Source organism: Ambystoma mexicanum, chromosome 8 (assembly GCF_040938575.1).
Source record: "Ambystoma mexicanum isolate Mex_15411 chromosome 8, UKY_AmexF1_1, whole genome shotgun sequence".
In the NCBI taxonomy this organism is placed as follows: Eukaryota; Metazoa; Chordata; class Amphibia; order Caudata; family Ambystomatidae; genus Ambystoma; species Ambystoma mexicanum.
This window is the reverse complement of record NC_090929.1, coordinates 650,387,116-650,412,543: the sequence shown is the minus strand read 5'-3', so window position 1 is coordinate 650,412,543 and position 25,428 is coordinate 650,387,116. Positions and strand designations below refer to the sequence as shown.

General features: G+C 47.5%; 1 protein-coding gene across 1 annotated transcript in view; it reads right to left on the bottom strand.

Annotated features, from left to right (window-relative positions):
* Positions 1-3,848: 3,848 nt before the first annotated feature.
* Positions 3,849-25,428, bottom strand: part of LOC138472281 (aflatoxin B1 aldehyde reductase member 4-like) — a 577,056-nt gene continuing 555,476 nt past the window's right edge. Inside the window, exon 7 of the mRNA XM_069610393.1 lies at positions 3,849-5,008. Within this exon, the coding sequence (XP_069466494.1) occupies positions 4,847-5,008 (162 nt within the window). The 3' untranslated portion in view covers positions 3,849-4,846. The remainder of the gene's footprint in view (positions 5,009-25,428) is intronic.

The window sequence follows — 25,428 nt, the reverse complement described above, 5'->3', positions numbered from 1 at the left end:
TAGGAAAATGCAGGATGCCATGAGGCCTAGCAACCTCAAAAAGTCGAAGGCTGGGAGACGTTGGGCATGTTGGAACTTGGTAACCATCTGTAGAATATCTTGAGCCCTCACCTCTGGTGGCGAGGCTTTTCCCAGGGAAGTGTCCAGGATCGCTCCTATGAACTGGAGTCTCTGCGATGATATCATTTGTGACTTCTTTAAATTGAGGGAGAAGCCCAGTCTGTGAAGGAAGTGGCACACGTGATTTAGCTGGATCTGAGCTTGTTCCGAAGAAACAGCCCTGATCAACCAATCGTCCAGGTAGGGGTAGACATGAATCCCTTCCCTCCTTAGACTAGCAGCCACTACCGACATTAACTTGGTGAAGACCCTCGGGGCGGAGGTCAGCCCAAATGGCAGCACTCGAAATTGATAGTGAGAGTTGCCAATTGCGAACCTCAGGTATTTCCTGTGTTTGAGATGGATAGGCACATGGAAATAAGCGTCCTGAAGGTCCAGAGATACCAACCAGTCCTGGAACTGAAGGGCCTGGAGGATCTGAGAAAGAGTGACCATCTTGAATTTGTCTTTTCTGAGGAATTTGTTCAATTCTCGCAAGTCCAAGATGGGTCTCAGTCCTCCATCTTTCTTTGGAATGAGAAAGTAAGGGGAGTACCAGCCCTTGTTCCTCTCCGCTACAGGTACCGGTTCTATGGCACCTTTCTCTAGCAGGTCCAAAATTTCCTGCAAGAGGAGCGGATCTGGAGCTTTCTGAGAGCTGATCCCCGGTGGATGTCTCTGAGGTATACGTAGGAAAGGCAGGCAGTAACCTTGGGCAACTGTTTCCAATGCCCAAGCATCTGACGTGATAGCCTGCCATACCGCCAGATGTTGAGTCAACCTGCCTCCTACAGGTGTCCTTTGAGGGAAGTCCTCAGAGTGGTTTTGGGGCGGCTGATGCAGATGCCGATGGTAAAGAGGCACCTGCTGTTGCTGCGGCTTTTGAATATCTACCCCGTCCACCTCGGGTAGTTCTTCTTTGTCCCCTTTGAGCCGGTCGTCCTCTACCTCTTCCGAATGCGGAGTAGAAGCGAAAGGACTTGCCCCTCGCAGAGGTTCCTGTGGGACGAAAAGGAGTCTGACGGATTGCAGCTCCTAGGGATTTTGCTGCTGCTTTTGAAGTTTGCAGTTTCTCTAAACTGTCATCTGCCTTTTTCCCGAACAAAGAAGAGCCATCGAATGGCATGTTCAAGAGCCTGGCTTGCGCATCTGGGGCAAAACCGGACTTTCTCAACCAAGCGAATCTCCGGGTTGATGTACTTGCCGCCATTGCTCTGCTGATACTGTCAGCCGAATCAATGCCCGTCTGGAGGGATTCGCACATAGCGTCTTTACCGTCCTGTATAATATTCAGGAACGCATCCCTTTCTTCTCCCTCCGGGATGCAGTCAGCCGCTGTAGAAGCACACTCCCAAAGTGTATGGCTGAACCTAGCAAGGGTGCAAGTAGCATTAACAGATTTTAACGCCATGCTACATGCCGAAAAAACTTTCTTTGCCATAGCATCATATTTTTTATCGTCCCTGTCCTGTGGGACGGTAGGATAAGCCGTCTTGACATAGGTAGAAGATGCTGCCTGTACCACCAGACTTTCTGGGGATGGGTGTTTTGACAAAAACTCCGGGTCTGTAGAGGATACCCTATATTTTGTAGAAAGTCTTTTATTTACTGCCGGGACGACATCTGGGGTTTCCCAGTTTGTCATAATCTTCCTCTGAAGAGCTTTATGGAAAGGCACCACAGGATCCTCCCGTGGGCCTTTATCAAGAATATCCGTGAGGTCATCTTGTTGGAAAGATTGTGAAGGTGCAGATCACCCCATAAACTCTGTGAGCCTGGCCATTAAGGCTCTATAGGGGGTTTCAGCATGCTCCCCCGGGTCTGGCCTAGCAAACTCCACCTCAGGGGAAGTGTCTAACCCACTTGCCTCATGTAAGGAATCATGAAGATCCTTTAACCTGCATTCTTCAGAGGAAAATTCCTCTCTAATTGGGGTTACAGGTCCCTGCAACTCAAATGTGTCTTCCTGTTCAGACAATTCACCCTCTTCCAAAATTGAGGACATAGTTCTCAATTGTTCTGAACTCATAAAGGGAGTAAATCCCATTTCCAAGGCAGAGGATGCCGAACTTGTCATTATTGGCCTCGAAAACGTCGATGTCGTCGACGTCGAAGGCTTTGAGCGTGGCGTCAAAAACAAAGGCAGAGGCCTCGATGACCTCGACAGAATTGGGATTCTACTCGACAATCTCGAAGCCATCGTCATCGAGGACCTGGGGATAGTCACTGGGTGTGTCGTGACCGTGACTTTTCTTGGTGTCGACGCCGGTGTCGAAGCTGGCGTCGAGTCGACAGACCCGTGTGTCGAAGGTCCCTTCGACAACGGCGTCGAAGACACCGACCTCGGCGTCGACGGAACCCTCGTCGACGGCGTCGACGGAACCTTCCAGGAAGGTTTGGAGGTCATAGTCCTACTCGAGGGTTCGAGACGCGCTTGAGAGGTTTCCTTCGCCGGGTACTGCGACTCGCAGCGTTTTTGACCTTCGGGTCTTTCGACCAGAGCATCGCTCTCGGCAGTCTTCGAGGGGGTCGAGGCCGCTTTCCCGAAGACGCTCATCATATTTTTGCGGGATTCCTCCCATTCAGCCCGGGAACTATGTTTCGTGGGGCTAGGGATTCTTTTTGGCGAAACAGAGGAAGAGGAAGACGGAGAAGGGGATCTTCGACGTCTCCTCTTCGAGTGCTTCGATCTCGAGGAGTGATGGGACCCACTCCGAGACATGGAGCACGAATGGTGACGAGGAGACGAGTGTCTCGACTTCGTCGACGAAGAAGAAGCTTTAAAAGTCTTACCTTTCTCCAGCTTCCCCCTGCGCTCCTTCAGGGCCTTAGCTGTCATGGACATACAGTCCTCGCACTCCGAACAATGGTGTTCAGCTCCCAAACACCACAGACAAACTCTGTGAGGGTCAGTCAGCGACATCTTTTTTCCACAATCTCGGCATTTTTTGAAGCCGGATCGAGGAGTTGTCGGTTCCGACGAGGAAGCCATCGAGTACGGATCGAATAACTCGAGGTAAATAGTATTAATCTGACAAGAACTGAGCAACGGTTCCGAGGCACTGAGTAAGCGCGGAAAAACGGAACTGAGCAACGGACGCTGCGCGCGGCCTTTATAGGCAGGATGACGTCGACATCGATACGGCGGCTGTCGAGGGACATCGACTCGGAGGACGTCGACGCGCAGCGCCCTCTAGAGAAAAATTTTCCGAGGCCAGCAGAGCTGGAAGGAGATATCTAAGATGAGGAATACATCGGAGGACACAATCCCTTCGAAAAATGTGTTATCCTGGTACTGAATAAAAAACAGACGTTTGTATGAGAAATTGAAAAATTATATGGTACTGGTTTGAATAACTATTCTTTTAGAGCTATACTCGTAGGGCCGAGTACATGAATAGCTAGGAAAAAATGCAAAGGAACTCCTGATTAAGATATATAAATGCAACTGCCAGTTTGGGAGAAGAGCTACTTCAGAGAGATTAGCATGAGTACAGGAAGAGGAAGTAGGCACATTCACAGACGATTATATTCCTAAAAATCTAAGGCAGTCCTTTCAGCAGTAGCATGGTGTGCAGAGAGAATTCTGTGACATTGGGAAAAATGGCAACCTTAACAGTGCAGGGCTCTTATAAACATTGCTGTGCGAGTCCTGGACCAAGCGCCACCTTAGCAGTATTCCAAAATTCACTCGATACCACACCCAAGTGTGTCTCAGTAGATATGAATACTCCTTTTAACAAAGCACATTGCTTGAAGGCTTAATTTTTATTTGGAAGGTTTGGATCAGCATTAATGGTTTTTCAATCAGGAACCATGATTGCATTCTTTTTTTAATTATTTAATTAAGGTGGGAAAAGTCGCCTTCTGGTAGCATCCAATTTAGAGAGGAGGCCCACTAACAGAAGCATTTTCATTTGCTCAAAACCATACAGCGTGTGTGCATTAGGTGAACAGAACTAATTTGAACTCAAGTACATGATACATGCCCAGGCCTTGATATCAGCAAAGAATGAACAAGCCATAGGCAGAGCAAGTCAGAACTAGACTTACTGAGGCATTGCATGACAGACAGACATGTACATTAACAGGTTCCCACCAAAAACAGATAGGCTAAACAATGGTTACACCGACAGGATTCCTCCCAGCTCAAACCTGCCATTGCATGGGAACATCTGCCAGATCCCTCCTTGCAGACTGGTCAATCCATAAACACATCAGCAGGATCCATTGGCCAACTCATCCATGGGTATGTCAGCAGTCCTCCACCTTTCTAACAAAATCTGGGGGCACATTTGGTAACCACGAGGCAACAGAGGGGACCAGCCATACAGCTGCAGCACAGAGGATGCAAGAAATGAAGCAGCAGAATGGCAAAGCATTTGAAGACGAGCACTGGGAGTTTGTAGCATATGATTGCCATGTACACTTAAAACCAATCTGATAGTAAATGTGTGCTCACGCATACACATTCTGCTGTACAGTAATTCTAAATCCTAGAAAGGCTACTCCTTTCGACAACAGTTTGAGAACCTAGATACTTAAATGTGCCAGCTCTGGCCATGTGTTTCATTACAGTACACATCAGTCGTTTTGTGCTCCATTAAATGTATATGTCATTATTTGTTTGCTTCTTTGCTTGTGTATTTCATTAAATTGTTCATTTCAATAAACTGTTCATTCGATTCATTGTGTGCATTGTTTATCTGATTGCAGGTGATCCAGGGTACTTGGCTCACAGCGTTGGCTAGCGAAAATAGTTGGGGCATTCATGAGCCACAAGGTTCCAGGCTTGATCGAAGGCTTCAAGGACTGCTGGGAGCAAGGGACCTTCTTCGGCCCCGGCCAGATTCTGCTTCAGCTGCTCCATACTGGATATTCCAATGATCACAGCATCGCCATGCTCTCCCTGATCAAGATGAGGAAGACATGATTAGCATCAACCAGACTATGAAAGACTATGCTTTGGATTTGTACAGAATCACCATCAGACTTTACTCATGTCACTGTAGTGCATGCTGTGGTCTCCCCAGCAACATATTAATCAGCAATGCACCCTCTTACCCTCCTTTTCAATTTCAGTGCACAGACCGACATCCATAGCAACGCATCGTTCACATTCCTAACTACCTGCAATCTATGAGCCAGGATTCCCATCAATGGACCACGAAAACCTCAGAAGTGCATTCACCCTTTATACCACCTGACATTTACAGGCAGAGATCCCAAACAATGTACCAATTCAGCATGCAGTAATTCACCCACCTTACCGACAGCAATGTATTGGCTGGACACCCAAGCAATTAACCCTTAATTCTCCTGCACCCCAGCATATGAGGACATGCATGCTGCGCCTTCACAATCCACCCCTTCTTCCTCCTTATCTAAATGCAGTGCATACTATGGGGTTTCCAGCTTCAACCATTTGAGAAGACCAGTGTAAGAATTTCCTAAAGAATCTTTCAATAGCCTCCATTAGGGTCGGATTTGTCCTGCATTCGCTGTGATATTTCATAGTGTCCATTATGACTAATGCTCCACCGTTATTAAATATTAATGTTATCCATGTACAGTTCTTTCAATTGGTTATACGTCATGTTTCATGAGATTTGGTGGTGTAGCTTCCAGTCATGTAATGAAACATTAAAAGTGACATTCTAGCATGTGGGGGATATGAAAGAATGTATCGTAATTTAGATGATTCATACTACACATTGCTATACAGCAATATTATGGAATGGGACTATAAGCTTGCACTGCTTTGATGAATATTTAAATATTAAATTAACTGTTTCTAGTGTCACTTTTAGTGTGAAGTGTACTCTCTCAGAGAACATGTACACCATGCTCGTACACCATTTGTTGTGCTATGGGTTTTCATGATTTCATTCCGATTCCATCATGGGTTAAATGGCAGCTTAAACGGAAATACTTCTTAAAAGATGCAAATAGTTTTATACATGTGCACAGAACAATTTTAACTTTGTCTTAAGTGCACACGGGTCCCATGGGTTATTAAAACTTTGCGTCAAGCAATGCATCCGGCTTACAGACTTGCAATGCAGAGGTTGGGGTTCCAAGCAAAGCACTTTGCACAGCCATTGATCCAATGCAGTGTATTTGGTTAGGCCCTTGACAATGCATCCTCCTCTCTGCTCACATTAGTTTTTTTAAAAAAACCTTTCTTTATTGGCAAGAAGCTGTAGCAGGTGCATTACATACTACATCAACAAAACATATTACATGTTTAAGGGTATGGACAAACAATCAGTGCATTAGTGACAGGGCAGGCACATTCACAAAAACAGATCAAGTCCAGTGGGCGGAGCCACAGCTCAGCCTACACCCCTGTCTGATCTGGCGATGGGGGCGAGGATAAGAGCTCCAAATCAGCTTTGCTGTTCAAATAGCTACAGAACTCTGTCCACACGTTTTTGGGGCGAGGATTCACAGGCAGTGTATTGATATAGTCCTCCTCACACACCTGTGTCCAAGTGAGAGCCTTAAGCCACATTTCTAGCGTAGGGGGGGATCGCCGCTTCCAACACTGCAGAATGCATCTCTTGGCCACTATGGCTCCCACGTTCAAAAATTTAGCAACCTGTCTAGCCCCCTCTCCCTCCCACCGCCCGAACAACACAGCCAGGGGGGCAAGATCAATCTGGAACTCCACCATCTCCGAGAGGGCTTTGAGCACAGCCTCCCAGAACGGGGCCAGTGCCCCACAGGACCAGAACATGTGTGCGTGATCCGCCTCGTTGGATTTGCATTTCTGGCAAACGTGGGGTTGATTTCGTGAGAACTTCCCAACCACATGAGGAGTATAATACAGGCGATTAAGGAGTTTGAATTGCACACATCTAATTCTAGAGTTGAGGGAAACCTTACATGTGTGTGTGTACACATTTTTGCCCACATCTCGTCAGTGATTGCCAACCCCAGTTCCTGGCTCCATGCATCATGAATTTTATAGGAAGGTTCTGCAGTACGTTCTATCAACATTTTGTAAAGGACGGATATCATGCCCTTGCCCCCTGCAGAGTTATCAATGTAGCAGATTTCGGTGGACTCTGGGGGTTCGTCCAGGTATGAGGGCCACATGTCCTGCACTGCCGCTCTGAGTCTAAAGTATTGCAGTAACTCCAATGGTGAGCCAGAGTGTCCTGGCCTCCATGTCTGCGGGGTGATAAATTTCCCTTCGGGGAATAGGTCGGAAAGCGCCCAATACCCCAGGTCCAGCCAGTGTCGCATGAGGAGTTTATCCTGTGTGGGGCTGAGGCCTGGGAATGACCATATGGGCAGCCATTTATAGTACGGACGGAGGTTAGAGTGGGGTTGCAGCATCTGTTTCCATGCCCTGATTGTGGTGGACACTGGGTCAGCCGGGGCGTCAGAATGATACGAGTGGAAGAGGATCAGGGACATAACATTTATCTCCTCGGTTGCCAGGATCTCGAATTTGACATGAGGAGGTGGGTCTTGGTGTTTATATCAGTGAGTTGCATGATGGGCTTGTGCAGCAATCCAGTATCGAGCTATATCCGGCGCGTTGAGACCCCTCTTCTCGTATGGTAAAATCATATGCTGCCATTTCCTGAGGACGGCCCCGGCGTGCCACAGAAACCTGGCAAACCCTGCGTGTAAGTCTGTGAAATAGTGCTTCCCGGGCCAGAGTGGGACGTTGGCGAATATGTATAGGAGCTTTGGAACTATAATCATTTTGATTCGCGACAGTCTTCCCGCTAGAGACAGGGGGAGACTACTCCACCTCTTCATTCTAGCTTCCGCGTACTGCGCAGCAGCACCATAGTTGTCAGCCAAAAGGGAGGCCCTAGACAGACCTGAACCCCAAGATATTTAATGCCTCCTGGGGCCCACCTGAGTGGGAATTCGCATGATGGTTGAGGGGTTGCAGGTGTGAGAGGGAAGATATCTGATTTGGTGTAATTTATAGTGAAACCCGAAAATGTACCTATTTTGATTATCTCACGGATGATTGGGTCTAAGTGGACCGAGGGGTCCCTGATATACAGAACCACGTCGTCCGCATACAATGATATAATTTCGGGTGTGTCACGCAGGCGTATCCCCTCACAAGTATGTTTGTCTCTTACACTGTCCGCAATTGGCTCGATAGCCATCGCAAATAGTAGGGGGGAGAATGGGCACCCCTGGCGCGTCCCTCTGTGGAGAGTGAAGGGAGCTGAGAATTAACCAGGACTCTGGCCACTGGGTTTGTGTAAAGCAGTTTGATATAGGAGAGCATGCGTGGGCCGATTCCCATCTTCTCCAGCATCGCCCACAAGTATTGCCATGAAACCATATCGAACGCCTTTTGGGTATCTAGTGTCACAGCAACCACGTTAGCTTTAGGGTCAATTCTAGAGATGACATTGAATAGGCGCCGGATATTTAAAGCAGTGGAGCGGTCAGGGACAAAGCCGCTTTGGTCCGGGTGGATTAGGTACGTCATGATGGGGAGGAACCTGTTTGCAATGATTTTGGCGAAAATGTTGGTGTCTATTCATAAGAGAAAGAGGTCTGTAGGAGCCACACTCCTCCGGGGGTTTGCCTGGCTTTGGGAGTACAGTGATAATAGCCTCACGTAGGGATTGGGGGAGAGTGGCAAGGCAAAGGAACTCGTCCCACACCTCATGCAGGCGCGGGGCCAGTAGAGCAACATGCTCTTGATAAAATTCAGCGGTCAGGCCATCCGGACTGGGGGCCTTGCCTTTGGGGAGGGCGGAAATAGCCTCAGTGATCTCGTCAAGAGAGATGGGAACGTCCAGCTGCTCTTTAGTGGCGTGGGATATATAGGACATGGGGATACTGTCAAGGAGATGATCCAGATCCTGAGGGCTATGCTCACTCTGCGGGGCATAGAGGGCAGCATAGAATTCCGAAAAGGTCTCAAGAATGGGTTGGTCAGCCCAATGTCGGACACCGTCCTTGCTCCTACTACAGTCAATACGGGTTCTGCCCCCCTCAATCCGGCCCAGCCTGGCCAGTGTTCGACCGGGTCTTTCCCCCTCGCCATACTTACAAGCCGCAATGGGTTGTGCATAATATCGTATCTCCCTGAGGGCATCTGCCTCAAAGGTCTCCAATTCCGCACATATCTGTGCCAACTTGGGCGGGGAGGGAGCAGAGGCGTATTCGCGCTCTAGTTCCTTGAGCTTTGACTCGGAGCATTGTAAAGAGTTCCTAATGTCTTTCAGGACCCCTGCTTCCCTAGAGATACATATCCCTCTGATGAACACCTTGAAAGCCTCCCACCGGACCCTATCAGTTGTGCCATGACGTTTATTGTTGTCAAAAAACGAATTGATATCCGCAAGGATGTCGGCCTTAAAAACTATGTCATGTAGCGCCTCAGATTTAAAGCGCCAGTTGGAGTGACGAGGTAGTGCAGGCTGCAGGGTAATGTCGAGTGTCACCGGGGAGTGGTCTGAAAGTGTGCGTGGTATTATCTTCATGCTGAGGTTCTTCCCCATCAGCCCGGCCGACAGGAGGAAGAGATCGATTCTGGAATGACTGTCATGTGCAGAAGAGTAAAACGTGTACTCCCTAGCCAGTGGGTTGAGTGCTCTCCAGGCGTTAATTAGGCCAACTGGGCCCATGTGTGCCTGGAGCCGACTAGCGGCTCTGGACATCGTCCTGTGTGCAGTGCCCGATCTGTCAAGCTCAGTGTTTAGTATGAGATTCATGCCCCCACCCGCCCCCCCCAAATAACCGGGATCCCGATGTATCTCGGAAGTAGGATATTGATATCATCGAAGAATTCGGGGGTGTCTATGCTCGGGGCGTATGTGTTGACCAGCAGGCACTCCGTGTTAGCTAATAGACAATGGAGGATCACGTATCTACCCTCTCGATCTATGTGGCTAGTGCGTAAGGAAAATTCCACTGATTTGTGAATCAAGGTTAGAACTCCCCTGGACTGAGAGGAATATGCGGTGTAGAATTTATTGGCGCCCCATGCCGGCACCCGAGAGGAGGAGAGATGCACAAGTGCGTGGGTTTCTTGTAGAAGGAGAATATTGGCCCCATGCCTCTGGGCGTATGCCGTTATCCTGCGGGCCTTAGTGAAATTACTGAGCTCCCGAACATTCCATGACATTAGCCTAATAGCCATGTTACGACTTTATGGGACATCCCAGCATCGCGTAGCTTTGATTGTTGACCATGTGGTGATTATCAATGCGGTGACACACCCTTCCACCCTCCAAGCCACACTCTCCTTGCCATTTTTAAGATAACATCCCTCAACCCTGCCACCCCCCACCCTCACTGTGCTCCCCAACCAAGCAGTGCACAAGAACCCGCCCCAAGACCCAACAAAGGCGCGCCCAAAGTAACAGGGGCACACCTGCCTGCACGCCCAACTGAGGCGCATACAACGGTCATAACATGCCAAACTCGGCATTGCAGCTGCAGCGGGGGTCGCTGTTGCCGTTAACCCAACTTGAGTGTGAGATTGGTGCAACGCACCGTGTATCATGTAGCGGTATCAATTAGTACAATACAGGGAGCCTTAACAACAGGTTACAATTAGCAGAGGATATAGAGGATGGAAGGTTCATGACTACAACAAGGGAAATATAGACAACGCATGTGTTAGCAGCGCCCAGGGCGGACCACCTGTGCGGGTCAGCGTTCGCTTCTTCAGCCATCAACTATTGGCTCCTCGACCGAGTCGGGAAGCGGGATGTGGGCTTCGATGAATTTCACTGCTTCCTCCGGCACCGTGAAAAAGTATAACTTATTGCGATGAGTAAGCTTCAGGCGTGCTGGGCATACTCAATTTTCCTCTCCCTGAGCAACTGTTTCACGCAGTTGAACTGCCTGCGCTCCATTTGCACACTGGTGGACAAGTCTGGAAAAACTCTAATAGTCTGAGATTCAAATTTCAGTTCCCCCTTCTCCCGGGCCAAGCGTAGTATATGGTCTCTGTCCCGAAAACTCAAAACCTTGGTAATGATCGGCCTGGGGAAGTCCCCCGGTTTGGGACGGGGGGTCAGCGCCCGAGGAGCGCGCTCAATCGTGAAGAAAGGGGAGAGTTGGGGATTACCCAGGAGGTCTCTCAGCAGATTTTCAACAGCCTGCCCCATCTTGCCCTTGAGGGCGGATTCCGGGACCCCCACAATGCTGAGATTATTCCGACGGGACACGGGACCTGGACTCCAAATCATCGCATTTTGCCTTGACTTGCTTCATATCACGCACCAGTTCAGAAACAGTGTTTTGGAGAGTGTGCACTCCATCCTCATTGGCCCCGATTCGTGTCTCGGCCTCCGCCAGCCTGGTACCATGTTGATCCAAGTTGGCCCGCATAGAGGCAACACTTGCATTAATGTCATCCAGCTTCCCGTGGAATGACACGAAGTTTTTCGCCATGGTTTCCATCAAGGTAGTGAGGTCAGGCTGAGGGGGGCACGAGGGTGCCTCAGAATCGTCCTGGTTCAGTGGTGACCCTCCCTGCTCCTGTCTGAGAAGTGACTTAGCGTATTTGTCCATTGCTCCCGCCTTATTGTTCCCGTGTGATTTACTTGGTATGCTACGGGAGTGCACCGGAGCACCGCAGGGCAGCCCGTGAAGGGTGTTAGGTCCGTGGTCCTTGGCCCCTTGGGTACAGTAGTATCGGGACAAGAAGGGGTGCCTCAATCTCGCATTACCAGGAATTCAAATTCGGTGTATGGGTAGGGCTGAGCTGCTCACTGGGCAACAACGTTCCAGAGCAGGACCACAGACCTCGTTAGCAGCATAATAAGGAAACTCCAGTCTACTTCCTCCATATTGTGAATTTTCCCCTAATACAATCCATACTCTGTAAGGTACTGAACGTGTCGTAATAATATACTCTTCACCCTTAACAACTTGGTGGGGATTCACAGTGATTCACCTCCCTTACCCTATGCCGAAGGCTGGAATTTCCAGCAAGGAACCTTGGACCACCCATAACTTCGGCCGCCTACGGGGTGATGTTCCCAGCAATTCACAACATCAACATACCAGCATTACTTAACAGGGTCTTAGGAGTGTACATCATTCATTGATAGTGACCCTTCTCTAAACACTCTGGAAGTATGTGGTTGGGATCCTTGACAAAGGACTTTCTGCTTGCCCTTTACATTTACAGAGTACAGTTTCCAACTTCCTCCTGCATCCTCCGTACCCTCTTGGAGTGTCTCTACTGAGGTTACCATTAATGCATGCTACTTATCCTTCTACAGTGCACGCGCTTTGGTAGGATCTCCAGGAATGAACCTTCATTAGAAAACTCCAGTCAATAAAGTAGGGTTCCCTGGAAATGCACCCTGCAATCTTCTTACTCCACTACAGTTACATACTTTGACAGTGATGAAGGCCACCACTATGATACAATTTAAACCCCGAAGGATAAGCTGCCTGTAGCGATGAGGCAAAGGTGTAAATTCAGCGTTGCCACTTGTTATGTGATCCTGGCTACGCCACTGGCTAGGGATTCGGGGGAGGGGGTAAGAGTGGTAGTATACTATATCAACCACTACACTGCAGTCATGATGGGACATAAGCCGCAAGTAAGTCACTTGGGTTTTCACACTGACACGCCCTGCGTTCGAGGGCCGCCATGAATTTCTCGAACACCCAGCCACAGCAGTGTGTTGGAGAAATGTTGCAAACTGAGTGTTCCCTGGGGACTGTAATCGCTGGGAGATTTGTCCAGCCGATACTTTCGAGGACAGCAAGCCCGGCATCTGGGCACTCGCTGGGAAAGAAAGCGATTTAGTTAATAAATACAGGCAGATAGGAGCTAACTTACAGTGGGGAAGCAGTTTCAAATCGCATTGTGACAGATGGGCCTGGGAAGAGAGCTGTGGGGTGTGGGGGTGAGCCGGGAGGCAACCAATCACAGAGAGAGTTTTGTGTCCCTGGGATGCAACAGTATTTGGTGTCCTTGCCAATGTCAGCAGGGCACATCATTGGTCGGCTGCCGTGTGAATGTCTCCTTCTTGCCAAGTTCAGGTTGATTTGTGTGTCTCATGAGAAAGGGCACTAGCAGATGATTGAAGTTCTGGCGGTCAGCACAAACATGTGATGCAATTACTATCATTGTGGGGTGATGTGGAAAGGTTTGTGACGTCATAGAGGGTGGTGTGAGGGGGTCACAAGTGGCTCCTCCAATCATGAGTGGGTAATGTATATGTAGCTATAGGGGACTGACTATGCCTGTCAATAAGCATAGTATGATAATTTAACTTTAGTTGCAAAGTTTGCCCATGCTAATACTGTGAAAACCTATAAAAAGTTTAGGCGCAGTAGGGGGCACTGACAGCTACCTTCATTACTTTCTGTTCCACTGTGCTGTTTCAATCGTGCTCTCCCAGCTGTGTTTGGACCTGTAATAAACTGTTAATTCCTGTGTGGCGTAAGCTCCTTCTTGGACCACTCTGGTGTTCCTGTGATTATATGTCTGTGGAGGGCCCAGCGAGATCCTCAGTTCCCCCAGCCAGCTAAGGGTATTTGTAATATCCTTTCATCCTTTCATCACGAGACTCTGCGCGAGCCTCTCGTGATGGAAGGATGGATAGAATATAGAGACGTATGATTGGAATGCGAGTTTCAAACCCGCTTTATTTCAGTTGCTTTCCGTGGTCGGTGGGGCCGATTCACTTTCACTAGGCAATTAGTGTAAATAAATAACGTGTTAAATAACCACGTCATCCTCCGTGTATTTGACCACTTCAAGTGGCGACGAGGATCTTCAGGCCCCACCGCCCCCCCGTGTGTCCCAGGCTTTCATCTTACCTAACTCTGTTGACCGTCTTCGACTCTGAGTCTGTGAGAGCGCAGCAGGCCTTGCAGCTGTCTTAAAAGCTGTTGCCGCTCCGCTCCGCTTACAATCAACTCGACTTCCAGCGACGCCGAGTCAGGGTCAATTAAGTGTGTGTTTTTCTTTCATCCTGCTTGTGTTTGCTTCCAACGTATGCCGTCCGGACACGCCTCTTGGCCTGTGCTGTTAATTTTACCGTATGTCACAGAATACAGGTGCTTTCTGCCTGCTTCAAGCTTTCCCATCTACCGTAATTCTCAGTGTATGGGCGCAAATACATGGGAAGTGAATGTACACATGAAATTGAACCGACAAGTGTTTATACTGCAGAAAGTCATATGTTTGGCTGTGCATACCTTATTGTATTGGGACACATAATCTACAACATTTGAATCGCAAGGAAAGGACGATAATTAACTATTTCAAGCCTCCCACCACTATTCTCAGCACATATGTGCAAGTACATGAAAAAAAAAAAATACAGAGAATTAAGGTGATAAATATTTGTACTGCAGCAAGTCACTGCATTTGAATTTAAAAGAGACATTAAGAGGACTGCATTTGCATTTTTGGTCATTCCTTTCCAATTTTGTGGCACATACCCATTTCGATCAGCATGTCTTTCAATAGTGTACCGCCGCCAATGTTTTTCCTCTCTGATGTTGGTGAGCCAGCTATTCCATGGAAATGATGGATTAAATCATTTGAACATTACGCTGGCGTTGTGTGTGGTCAGAATTGCAGCGTGGAGAGGAGGAAGTCTCTTTTAATGCATTGTTTGGGCCCGGCAGGGCAGGAAAAGTTTGAAGATCTACCAGATCTGCTTTCTGATGAAGATAATTGTCACGATGCCCGCTCCCGGGGAGCCGGCTCAGGCCCTGCGTCACCGAAAGCGGACATCAAGTCCCCGGGGAAGGTCCCAGCAACCCCTAATAGGGGGCCTTTGGCCAGCGTCCTGGCGCCTATGGCGCCAGGCTCATAGAAAATGTCAGTCCTGGCGCCATAGGCGCCAGGCTCATTATGAAAGTGTTTGGATGCACTTACCTGATGCAGACCATGCTGCAGAACCCCAGCCTCCTTGAGGCCTGAAAGGAACTACTTTAGCTGTGGGACTCATTTACCACCCGGGCGTGGTCGGGGAAGGATACATACCCGATTGGAGGAAGGACACATTCTAGGAACTTCTTCCAAGGCTATTTAAACCACACCCGATCAGCCACACGTGCTTCGCTTTGTTCTGCATCTAGCAGCTGGACGCTCACCGTGTCTGCTCCTGCATCTTGACTTCTGCCACACCTGCCAGCATCCTGAATCACCTGCAAAGGAAGGGAACAAGAGAACAGAAGAAGGAAAAGGCCTCACCTGCTAAATCTGCATCCCAGAGATATTTCGCCGACAATCCTGAAAAGGAAGACATTTATTTTTAAAAGCACATCGCATCGATCGCTGCAGCGCCGCATTCTACTCACCTTTACAGGGCGCCTCCATGTTCAGCAGCGACCATCCAGATTCGCAGTTGCGCCCCCGCGCCTAGGGAGAAAAAGACAAGAACAAAGGTGAGAGAAAGAAGGGAAAAGGGAAGCTAAAACTCCATGTCAAGACTTACCTGTTGGGTCATTCCCTTTTCATTTCGGGTCCACGCCGCATCCAGGCATTTTCAGACCCGGCCCCTAAGGGGAAAAAGACATCAGCGTTAATGAGTGAATGAAAAGACATTACCAAAACACTCATTAAAGACTTACTTGATTTCCACATGGATTTCACCTCTCACCTCGGGTCGGTGCCTGTTCCCCGGCATTCCGTACCCCGGCCCCTATGGGGAAAAAGACATTAGCATTAGAACATTAATGCATGGACACAAGGGGAACCACTTATAGAAAAACTTACCTAGAAGCCAAGCAAGTTTGGTTCTCACCCATCCGAAAATCCAGTGACGTAACTGGATACCAACGCGCCCCTGCATCAGAAGCAGGATGGAGAGCTCGTCCTTCCAGACCCTAAGGTGAGACGCTACGGGGAAGCACAGAAGGGTTTTGAGGAGGGTGAGAGGGGTAAGTGGGAGGCCGATTGCATTACCCCGCAGACAGTTAACCCCCTATTCTCACCTACAGAAGGATACTTCTGCGAGTCAGACAAGCCAGATCTGGGGGCCGGTCCAGTCCGTCATCCGAACCCTGCGCATCACCTTAGACGAGGTCACAGCAGCGCAAACCAGGCCAGCGCCCCCGTGGGAGTCAGGTGAGCGTTACAGAACGCGAAGCCTTCCTACAAATTCCCACCCAGGCGCTATGGAAACTTCTGAGACTGATCAGTTGGCCCAATTACTGGGGCAATTACGGGCCGAAGTACATGCCGCTCGTCAAGAGACTAATGCCCTCAAGAGGGAATTAATAATATCAAAGGAAAGAACTGATGACTTGGCCAGACAGCTTTTGCAAGGTCAAGCTGGACAAACTCCTCTACCCTGTTCCGGAGGGAACCCCGCTCCTGTGGTTCCCAGTAACCCTGTGCAGATTAATCTACCTGGAAAAATGCCGCTGGCCCCACCTGAACGCTTTGCTGGGGACCCCAAACGATTCGCCGTATTCATGAATCAGTGTCGTTTGCACTTCCTATGCAGACCTGGGGCCTTCCCTAATGATCAGACCAAAGTAGCCTTTGTATTGTCATATCTCAGCGGCTGCGCTGCCGATTGGTCAGTTCCACTGGTTACTCAAGATGACCCGATTCTCCGTGATTTTCAAGGATTTCAAGCAAGCATGGAAAGGTTATTTGCTCGACACTCTCAGGGGCAGGCTCTGGATGACGAACTTCTATCCCTGCGACAGGGCAATCAGGACCTCCTATCCTATATTGCAACCTTTAACAGACTAATTGTGGAAACGGGATGGCCAGAGGATAAGAGTCACGTTATTTTATCGAGGTCTACGCGGAGAACTTAAAGATGTCTTGGCCCAAGTTGTAAATCCGCCCCAAGAATGCACAGAATATATAGACTTAGTGGTCCAATTGGATCACAGACTTCAAAACAGAAAAACAGATCGGTCCAGGTTTGAGACCCGGGTGTTGGTCAAGACCCACACTAACCCCAAGGGAGTTGATGTCTCTGAGCCTATGCAAATTGGAGGGGTTAAAGAACCCTTAACTCAAAAGGAACGTGAAAGGAGGCGGCAGTTAAAATTATGTCTTTATTGTGGGAACTCTGGACACTTTCTACGAGATTGCCCGGCAAAACCGCCCCGAAAAGCGGTAGGAGCCGCTGATAAAAACCATGAAGACTCTGTTTCGGGAAACGACTCAGCCCGACAATCGTAGGGGTCTGCTTGCCGAGCTTGAAAACTAACTCTCAGACCTCGCATTTCATTGTGCCAATGGTTCTCGTAGATCCAGAAAAGCCTAAGCGGTTGCATGCAATAAAGGCATACATCGATAGTGGGGCTATTTGAAACTATGTGGATCGTGAATTGGCCTCTAGGATTAACCTCCCTCTCCGTCCTAAAACCAGCAAAGATGTCATCACTACAGTCGATGGAACTGAAATTGCCTCTGGACCGGTAACACATTCCACTACTGGGGTGACTCTTATTGGTCCTGACGGCCATCGGGAGGCAGTTGTGTTTGATGTAATCAAGGCTCCACAGTTTCAGGTTATTCTTGGAATTCTTTGGTTAGAGGCACATAATCCTCGAATTGATTGGCGAGCTAAGAGAATAACCTTCCCGATTGTGCACAAACATGCTACCCAGAAAACCTGAAGATTAATCTAGCATCTGTAACCTCTGCCTCCATGCAATTACCTCCGGAATACCAGGACTTTCAGGACGTCTTCCAAAAGGAACAGGCCAACACGTTACCTCCTCACCGATCGTCTGATTGCCAAATCGATCTGGTGCCCGGTGCACAACCCCCTTGTAGCAGGATTTATGCCCTTACCGAACCTGAACCTGCATTTGAGACAATATTTGGATCAATACCTCGCCAATGGTTTTATTCGCCCGTCAAAGCCCCCGGCATCCTCGGCTTTGATCTTCGTGCCTAAAAAAGAAGGCGACCTTAGAACTTGTATCGATTACCGCGCATTGAACCAGATAACGGTTAAAAACCGTTATCCTCTGCCTCTGATTCCTGAACTCCTTGACCAGGTGAAGGACGCTTGCATATACACCAAGTTAGATCTCCGGGGGGCATATCATCTGGTGCGAGTAAAAGAAGGCGACGAATGGAAAACAGCCTTCCGTACAAAATATGGATTATTCGAATACCAGGTAATGCCTTCGGGTTGTGCATTGCGCCTGCTGCCTTCCAATTCTTCATAAATGATGTCCTTCGGGAACTCATCGATGTTTGTGTTGTTGTCTATATCGATGACATTCTAGTGTACTCCTCTTCGGAATGTGATCACAGAAAACACGTTAGGGCAGTTCTGGAAAAACTGCGCCAACACAAACTATTTGCTAAACTGGAGAAATGTGTTTTCCATACCACAGAAGTTGAGTTTCTCGGTTTCATCCTGACACCCAAAGGAGTCCGAATGGACTCAAGGAAAGTGGATGCCATCCTCAAATGGCCATCACCTAGCTCTGTAAAAGGGGTTCAAAGCATGCTCGGCTTTGCCAATTTCTATCGCAGATTTATCCCGGAATTTTCACGCATAGTACAACCCATTACTGCACTCTTGAGGAAAAATAAACGTTTTGAATGGTCTGAAGAAGCCAAGCAGGCCTTCCAGGATTTAAAAGCTAAGTTTACCTCCGCACCTATATTGAAACACCCACGTCCAGATCTCCCGTATGTCGTCGAAACTGACGCATCCAGCCTAGCCATGGGAGCAGTTCTGTCTCAAAGAGATCCTGAAACCAACCAACTGCATCCCGTAGCATTTTGGTCCAGAAAATTCTCGGCACCAGAGATTAATTACGCAATCACTGACAAAGAACTGTTAGCCATAAAGTCCGCTTTTAAAGCCTGGCGGCATTACCTGCTTGGCGCTCGACATACCATCACGGTGATCACTGAAATTTACAGTATTTGAAAACCGCCAAGGCTCAGTCATCACGGCAGCTCCCATGGGCTTTGTTTTTTGCTGAATTTGATTTCGTGATTACCTATCGACCTGGCTGCAAGAACGGCAAAGCAGACGCCTTATCCCGAATTGGAATGGGAGAATCTGATACAAACTCAGAACCAGTACCAATAATTCCCGAACAGAGAATTCTAGGCATGACTTCGTTACAGACGCTTGAAGACATTCAAGTCAGAGTGAAACAACTCCTGGACCCTACAGTCCTACAGGATTGGATACAAAAGGGATCAGACTTTACCATAGATAATGGTTTACCTTATTACCAAGGACGCTTATTCCTGCCGCACAAGGATTTACACGAACTAGTTATTTCAGGTTATCATGATACATTAATAGAGGGACACCCCGGTATTGCCAAGACAATGGAAAAGGTGAAACGACAATTCTGGTGGCCCTCTTGGCGAAAAGATGTTAAATCTTTTGTGATGTCCTGTGGTGTTTGCGCCCAAAATAAAGGTCAAAAGAAAAGACCAGCCGGTCTCCTTCAACCTCTAGGCATACCGCCAGCACCCTGGCACACCCTATCAATGGATTTTATTACGGACTTGCCTCCTTGTTCGGGATACAATACCATTCTGGTAATTGTGGATTTGTTTTCCAAAATGGCCCACTTCATTCCTTTGAAAGGTTTACCATCAGCTTCTATCCTAGCCAAAGAATTCCTCGAAAATATTGTTCGGCTACATGGATTCCCATCTATACTAATCTCTGACCGGGGAAGCCAATTCATTTCCCACTTCTGGCGCAAATGTTGTCAAATGGCACAAATCGACGTAAGATTATCGACCAGTCACCACCCTCAGACCGATGGTCAGACCGAGAGGACAAATCAGACCCTTGAGCAGTACTTACGGTGTATGTTACAGCAATCTGAAAGCAACTGGAACGACATTCTTTGGATAGCCGAATACGCATATAATAATTCGGTACACTCTGGAACTGGCCATAGTCTTTTTTATACCTTGTTTGGACATCACCCTCGAACCTCAAACCGCGACTCACCTCAGAACCTCGGAGTGCCCGCAGTAGAACATCTGCATTCTACCATTACCCGAGCCTTCAAAGAGGCAACCACGCATTTACAACAAGCCAAGAGAAAATACAAGGAGAATGCTGACCTACATCGGAGTAAAGCACCTCCGTATCAGATTGGGGATCAAGTGTGGTTAGCTACCAGACATTTAGCGCTCAAAGGGCCTCGAGCTTTCAACCCAAAATATCTGGGACCTTATTCTATTATGGCAATAATTAACCCAGTAGCGGTTAAACTTGATTTACCAGCTAATATGCAAATTCACCCTGTTTTTCATGTGTCACTTCTGAAACCAGTGGTACCCGGAACCCGACTACTCAAACCTCCAGAACCTATTCAAATAGATGGGGAACCCGAATTCGAAGTGAAGAACATTTTAGATTCAAAAATGTTTAGGTCAAAGCTTTTCTACCTAATTGATTGGAAGGGGTACAGACCTCAGGAGAGGTTGTGGGAACCCAGTGACCATGTGCATGCACCTCGATTAGTCAGGAAATTCCACCGACTCTTCCCAAACAAACCAAAACCCCCGGAGGGAACAACCTTGGGAGGGGCCTTGGGGGGGAGTGCTGTCACGATGCCTGCTCCCGGGGAGCCGGCTCAGGCCCTGCGTCCCCGAAAGCGGACATCAAGTCCCCGGGGAAGGTCCCAGCAACCCCTAATAGGGGCCCTTTGGACAGCGTCCTGGCGCCTATGGCGCCAGGCTCATAGAAAACGTCAGTCCTGGCGCCATAGGCGCCAGGCTCATTATGAAAGTGTTTGGATGCACTTACATGATGCAGACCATGCTGCAGAACCCCGGCCTCCTTGAGGCTTGAAAGGAACTACTTTACCTGTGGGACTCATTTACCACCCGGCGTGGTCGGGGAAGGATACATACCTGATTGGAGGAAGGACACATTCTAGGAACTTCTTCCAAGGCTATTTAAACCACACCCGATCAGCCACACGTGCTTCGCGTTGTTCTGCATCTAGCAGCTGGATGCTCACTGTGTCTGCTCCTGCATCTTGACTTCTGCCACACCTGCCAGCATCCTGAATCACCTGCAAAGGAAGGGAACAAGAGAACAGAAGAAGGAAAAGGCCTCACCTGCTAAATCTGCATCTCAGAGACATTTCGCCGACAATCCTGAAAAGGAAGACATTTATTTTTAAAAGCACATCGCATCGATCGCTGCAGCACCGCATTCTACTCACCTTTACAGGGCGCCTCCATGTTCAGCAGCGACCATCCAGATTCGCAGTCGCGCCCCCGCGCCTAGGGAGAAAAAGACAAGAACAAAGGTGAGAGAAAGAAGGGAAAAGGGAAGTTAAAACTCCATGTCAAGACTTACCTGTTGGGTCATTCCCTTTTCATTTCGGGTCCGCGCCGCATCCAGGCATTTTCGGACCCCGGCCCCTAAGGGGAAAAAGACATCAGCGTTAATGAGTGAATGAAAAGACATTACCAAAACACTCATTAAAGACTTAGCTGATTTCCACAAGGATTTCACCGCTCACCTCGGGTCAGTGCCTGTTCCCCGCATTCCGTACCCCGGCCCCTATGGGAAAAAAGACATTAGCATTAGAACATTAATGCATGGACACAAGGGGAACCACTTATAGAAAAACTTACCTGGAAGCCAAGCAAGTTTGGTTCTCACCCATCCGAAAATCCAGTGACGTAACTGGATACCAACGCGCCCCTGAATCAGAAGCAGGATGGAGAGCTCGTCCTTCCAGACCCTAAGGTGAGACGCTACGAGGAAGCACAGAAGGGTTTTGAGGAGGGTGAGAGGGGTAAGTGGGAGGCCGATTGCATTACCCCGCAGACAGTTAACCCCCTATTCTCACCTACAGAAGGATACTTCTGCGAGTCAGACAAGCCAGATCTGGGGGCCGGTCCAGTCCGTCTTCCGAACCCTGCGCATCACCTTAGACGAGGTCACAGCAGCGCAAACCAGGCCAGCGCCCCCGTGGGAGTCAGGTGAGCGTTACAATAATGACCTAAATGAATATGAGCGGTCAGTGAAGAAGATGGGAAAACATTACGAAAAGAAATTGAGCACCATTTTGGAACGTTATAAGTTTGGGGAAAGAACTCAAGGAGAGGATGAGAGCATAGAACAATACATTACTTACTTGAGGAAGCTAGCCAAAACATGCAATTTCAATACTCAATTGGACGAGAGATTGAGAGATCAATTTATGTTGGAGTGTAGGAGTAGCAAAGTAAGAGAAAGATTACGACCCCAACTTGGACACTGTCTTACGTGTGGCCAAGGAAGTGGAACACACTGAGAAATGTGTTAAAGAATTAGAAAGCAGGATACAAACTACTGATATTAAACATGAAATTTCCAAAGAGAAGTATGCAACACTTACCGCAAGTAAAGAGAATGAATCCATTGCTCAAATATCAGGAAATCCCAATAGGAGATACAAATCAGAAAGGAACGGGAGATTGCCTTGGAATGATGATAAAAGAAAAAAACAAGCTCCAGAGTTAATAACAGTGACGTGAGAAAGAAAAGTCCGCACAGGCGAGGAGACGACCCTAGAAGGAAAAGTACAGGGAGATGTTTTAGATGTGATAGCATGGATCATTGGGCGGATAACCCGGAATGTCCTGCCTTGAAAATTATATGTGGGAAATGCAAAGGCAAGGGGCATTACGCCCAATGTTGCAGAATGCAGAACACTTCCACTAACTGGATAGGAAACGATGATAATAGTGATGAAGATGGAGAAGAATGCGTGTTTGTCGTAACTGACGAAGAAAATGAACAAGAAATAGAAAGTCCCAAGGCCGTAGTTTGTGTTGATGGAACTAACATGCACATGATGATTGATTCAGGTGCAAAATATACCTTGATACCACAGACCCTCTGGGACAGGAAGAAACATGAATACCTGCATGAACCAGACATAAAACCCAGGGCATACGGCAAAGTTAAAATAGATGTCATTGGATGGTTTTGGGGAGCACTCAAATTCAAGGAGAGGAAAGCCAATGGGAAAATATACATAACAAGAAAGGGGAGAACGCCTTTGTTAAGCTGGACTCACCAATGCAAACTCAAAGTGAAGTTAGATGCTGCATCAGATGAGTCTGTATATTCGGTTGAAAGCAACGCTGGAGGAATTCAAGAAAACAAAAAAATCACCAGTGAGGCTGATATGATGAAAGAAATTTTCAGGAAAGAAATTGGATGTCTGCGTGGGTTTGTTCATGAGATCAAAATGAAGCCAGGACATGTTCCTGTTGCACAGAAGTTGCGCAACGTCCCGCTTTCAATGAGGGAAGAAGTAAGAAAGGAGATTAAATTATTAGAAGATCAGAAGATCATCGAGAGAATAGATGCCAGTGAATGGGCTTCACCATTAGTTGTATTAAGGAAAAAGTCCGGAAAATTGAGAATATGTGTATGAGAAGTATTTTTCTACTCTGGATCTAACGTCAGCGTACCATCAAGTTAGACTTCATAAAGAATCTAAGAAAATGACAGCTTTTATCACGCCAGATGGATTGTATCAATACAGAAGATTACCATTTGGGTTGGTGTCAGCTGCTTCAGTATTTCAGAGAATCATGCACAAACTATTTGAAGGCGATGAAGGGATTATTTGTTTTCAAGATGACATATTGGTACACGCCATCAACCAGAAGGTGCATAATGAAAGATTACAACATGTCTACAAGAAGTTATATGAAGCAGGTATGACCCTTAGTAGAGACAAATGTAACATAAATCGCAGCGAAATCGAATATTTAGGACATACCATATCTGCTAGCGGCATAAAGCCAAAGAAGCAACTTGCTGATGCCATAATGAACATGCCGAAACCAGAGTCAAAGGAAGGCGTGCGTACGTTCATTAGAATGGCGACGTACTATTCAAAATTTATAAAGGATTTCGCCATACATACTGTTCCGCTCCGTGAACTTTTAAAGAAGAAGTCATTTGAATGGAACAGGGAGTGCGAAGAAGAATTTGAAAATATCAAATCAGAATTAAACAGAGCACCATCATTGAAGAATTTCAAGAGTGGGAGGAAGACCATAATAACAACAGATGCAAGCAACCTAGGGTTAGGAGCTGTTGTCACACAAGAAGTCGAAGGAAAAGAAGTTCTTATTGCATTTGTATCTAGACTGTTAAAAGGTGCAGAAAGATCGTACGCTGCAATACAAAAGGAAATATTGGCCATCAAGTGGGCAACAGAAAAGTTCAGGAATTTCATCTGGGGAGTGGAGGTGGAGATTCGCACTGACCACAAACCATTGATACATGTCATTATGAATAAAGGTTTGGACAATGTATCTAACAGGATCAAAAGATGGGTTGTACTTCTGCAAGAATACAACTGTACCGTACGATATGTACCAGGAGTGAAGAATCGTGCTGCTAATTGTCTGTTGCGGCTTACCAACAATTCCGAGGCAGATAATGAAAGTGAAAATAATCCAGAAGTTGTTTTGAACGTTGAAGCGCTATCCATATCCAAAACTGAGTGGGAAGAAGCGGAGAGACAAGATGATAATATAAAACAGTTGAAGCAAATTATACAAAGCAATGGAAGTCTAAAGAAAGTTATGTTTGAAGAGTCCGGTCTCATCGAATACTGGAGAGTTGTAGATGAACTCAATATAGCAAGTGACAGAATTATGAGAGGAGATCGAATAATTCCGCCCACAAGTCTAAGACAAAGAATCATTGATCTGGGCCATGAAGGCCATCAAGGGATTGTGAAGACTAAGCAGAGAATACGTGATGATTTCTGGTGGCCAGGATGTGACCTGCAAATCGAGAGAACCATCAGAGAATGTATCCTTTGTAATCAGAGTGACAGGGCGTGTGTGAGTGTGAAATACCCGATGGTAATAACGAATATTCCAGGATGGGATGAAGTAGGCATGGATATACTAGGGCCTATTCATTGTGATGGTAAGCAACAATTTTGCTTGGTGGTCATTGACCTTCTGACCAGATGGGTAGAAGTCTTAATCAAACCTCGTATGAATGCTAAAATAGTGGTAGATTTTTTGTCAGAGATATGCACCAGGGAGGGTTTCCCAAGAAGCATATTAACAGATAATGGTGTCCAATTCAGGTCAAAAGAGATGGAAAAGTTCTGTACCAGTAATTCCATTGTACACAAAACTAGCGCAATATACCAACCACAAACCAATGGAGTGGTTGAGAGATTCAACAAAGTACTCAAGGATGCCATTCGGTGGGCTTGGTCAAATGGGCTCAACTGGGAAGAAGCGGTAAAAAGGAAAATAATTGCTCACCGCTTTACTCCCCATAGTACAACTGGTCTATCACCTTTTGATTTAAGTAGAGGGCGCAGAGCAAACACCAAATTGACACCATCCTGGTTGGAGAGAGAGACTATAGTGAGAAAAGATTTTGG